Source organism: Oncorhynchus nerka, unplaced genomic scaffold (assembly GCF_034236695.1).
Source record: "Oncorhynchus nerka isolate Pitt River unplaced genomic scaffold, Oner_Uvic_2.0 unplaced_scaffold_1097, whole genome shotgun sequence".
Lineage (NCBI taxonomy): Eukaryota > Metazoa > Chordata > Actinopteri > Salmoniformes > Salmonidae > Oncorhynchus > Oncorhynchus nerka.
In genome coordinates, this window is record NW_027040223.1 from 194,972 (window position 1) to 198,271 (window position 3,300).

Genomic DNA, 3,300 nt, shown 5'->3' on the forward strand with positions numbered 1-3,300 from the left:
GGTAACAGAGTTTTAATGAATTCAGTTAGCTGGGGGGCTCTGTGGTAACAGAGTTTTAATGAATTCAGTTAGCTGGGGGGCTCTGTGGTAACAGAGTTTTAATGAATTCAGTTAGCTGGGGGGCTCTGTGGTAACAGAGTTTTAATGAATTCAGTTAGCTGTGGGGCTCTGTGGTAACAGAGCTGTAATGAAGTCAGTTAGCTGTAGGGCTCTGTGGTAACATAGTTTTAATGAATTCAGTTAGCTGTAAGGCTCTGTGGTAACAGAGTTTTAATGAATTCAGTTAGCTGTGGGGCTCTGTGGTAACAGAGCTGTAATGAATTCAGTTAGCTGTGGGGCTCTGTGGTAACAGAGCTGTAATGAATTCAGTTAGCTGTGGGGCTCTGTGGTAACAGAGTGTTGTTTACATGAGCGTGACCAGCACATAACGACACTCTGGAGGAACTCTGTGGAGGAACCATGGAGTTATGAATTAATTATTTCCCCTCCCCTCCTCTGTTTCGCTCTCTCCTTCTCTCCCCCTCTCCCCCATACCTTCACACACACCCTCACCTCTCGTAGGGCGTTGGTCTCCTTGTCTTTCTGTTCCAGTAGACTGTCTAGGTGGTGGATGTGCATCTCAGCCTCAGCCAGTCTCCTGGTCCTCTCATGGTCTTCCTCTGAGGCCTTGGCTGACAGACCTGGAATACACACCATAGTGATGCTTTTAAGAGAGTGTGTGTGTGTGTGTGTGTGTGTGTGTGTGTGTGTGTGTGTGTGTGTGTGTGTGTGTGTGTGTGTGTGTGTGAACCCCACCATACCTTTGCTCTGCAGCATCTCCAGTAGTTTCTTGATAGACTGGTCTCTGGCCCCCAGGGTCTGTTTCTGACTGTCGATCCTCAACTCCATCTCCTCCAGCGTCTTCCTCAGGAGGAACAACTCTTTGGCCTGGGGGTTACATTCAATACAATTCAACCAAACAGTATTCATCTCTATGGCCTGGGGGTTACATTCAATACAATTCAACCAAACAGTATTCATCTCTATGGCCTGGGGGTTACATTCAATACAATTCAACCAAACAGTATTCATCTCTATGGCCTGGAGGTTACATTCAATACAATTCAACCAAACAGTATTCATCTCTATGGCCTGGAGGTTACATTCAACACAATTCAACCAAATGGTATTTTCCTTGGCCAAGAGGTTAGATTAAACTAAATACAACTGCAATAATCTCTTTGGCCTAGAGGAAAGTGTCACACCCTGATCTGTTTCTCCTGTCTTTGTGGTTGTCTCCACCCCCTCCAGGTGTCGCCCATCTTCCCATTATACCCAGTGTATTTATACCTGTGCTCTCTGTTGCCAGTTTGTTTTGTTTGTCAAGTCTACCAGCCGCTTCCTTGCTCCTCTCTTTTTCTAGTTCCTAACTATTCCTACACATTGGGGCCGTGCATTTTCTAGTTCCTGTTTTCTAGTTTCCCAGTTTTTACCATTCTGTCTACCCTGACCCTGAGCCTGCCTGCCTCTGTACCTTATGGACTCTGGATCTGGATTACTGACCTCTGATCTGTAATAAACTTTTGTTATTTTAACAGTGTCTGCATCTGGGTCTTCTCCTGAAACGTAATAGTAAGATTCAATTCAATTTAATGGGAGAACACAACACACCTCCTTTCAGTAAATGTCCTGAACTCCTGAATCCAAGCTACTTCTCAGCATGTTTGTGTTATTTCTAAATTAACTTAGTTAGCCTAGAGATTAGATTCAATCAAACGTTATTTATATCCAATAATTCACTTTCGATTCAATTAACTTTATTGATACCCGTAGGGGAAACATGACGTGATAGTGATATTTCTAAATGAGGTTAGTTAGTTCTATATACTTGTTGTACTGTTTTATGGCCATTAGCATTACATTCCTCAAGTTATTCAGATGTATTATTATTATGCCTTCTGACAAATGAAATGGTGTGAACAACATGATGCTGTATAAAGTAGTGTGAACAACATGATGCTGTATAAAGTAGTGTGAACAACATGATGCTGTATAAAGTAGTGTGAACTACATGATGCTGTATAAAGTAGTGTGAACAACATGATGCTGTATAAAGTAGTGTGAACAACATGATGCTGTATAAAGTAGTGTGAACTACATGATGCTGTATAAAGTAGTGTGAACAACATGATGCTGTATAAAGTAGTGTGAACAACATGATGCTGTATAAAGTAGTGTGAACAACATGATGCTGTATAAAGTAGTGTGAACAACATGATGCTGTATAAAGTAGTGTGAACAAGATGATGCTGTATAAAGTAGTGTGAACATGATGCTGTATAAAAGTAGTGCTGATGCTGTATAAAGTAGTGTGAACAACATGATGCTGTATAAAGTAGTGTGAACAACATGATGCTGTATAAAGTAGTGTGAACAACATGATGCTGTATAAAGTAGTGTGAACTACATGATGCTGTATAAAGTAGTGTGAACATGATGCTGTATGATGCAACATGATGCTGTATAAAGTAGTGTGAACTACATGATGCTGTATAAAGTAGTGTGAACAACATGATGCTGTATAAAGTAGTGTGAACTACATGATGCTGTATAAAGTAGTGTGAACAACATGATGCTGTATAAAGTACAGAATCCTAAATACGACTCTGATGAACTGACATGTAAATGTCCACTGTGTGTTTTCTATCTGTTTTTAACCTTCAATGTAAAACCAGAGCGCCAAAGACACATTTCCATTCTGTGTAAACTTCAATGGACAAACTCGTTTTTTAAAATTGTAAGGAAATAGATCTGGCCCTTACCAGAAAGTATCTCTGAATAGAGTGCTAATTAGATTATATATGAACAGATTCCAGATCAGACTCAGCTTTCTGAAACTAGACCACCTGTCTCTGGTGTTCAGCTTGGAGTCAGGAAGTTCTCCCCAGTGGGTTCGAATGACAGGAGGCCTCAGGTCCCCTCCACTACAGTCCTAAGGTTGAACAACTGACTGTAGATCTCTGAGTCCTCAGCTCATCCTGCAGGGCCTGCACCGTCATCTGGAGGTGCTGAGGAGAGAGAGAGAGGGGAGAGGGGGAGAGGAGAGAGAGGGGGAGAGAGGGGGAGGAGATAGGGAGGGGGAGAGGGGAGAGAGAGGGGGAGGAGGAGGAGAGAGGAAAGAGAGCAGAGAGAGGGGGAGAGGGTAGGGAGAGAGGGAGAGAGGGGAGAGAGCAGAGAGAGAGAGGAGAGGGTAGGGAGAGAGGGAAGAGAGATGTTCATACCATCATACCGCTGTACCATACCACGGTTTACGTTATTACC

General features: G+C 42.6%; 1 protein-coding gene across 1 annotated transcript; it reads right to left on the bottom strand.

Annotated features, from left to right (window-relative positions):
• Window positions 1-465: 465 nt before the first annotated feature.
• On the bottom strand, window positions 466-3,038 carry LOC135570118 (ELKS/Rab6-interacting/CAST family member 1-like). Its single transcript, XM_065016189.1, has 3 exons — window positions 2,991-3,038; window positions 801-927; window positions 466-680 (listed from the first exon to the last, which is right to left on the bottom strand). Exons 1-3 carry the CDS (start codon window positions 3,036-3,038, stop codon window positions 466-468), a joined length of 390 nt encoding a protein of 129 aa, XP_064872261.1.
• Window positions 3,039-3,300: the final 262 nt, after the last annotated feature.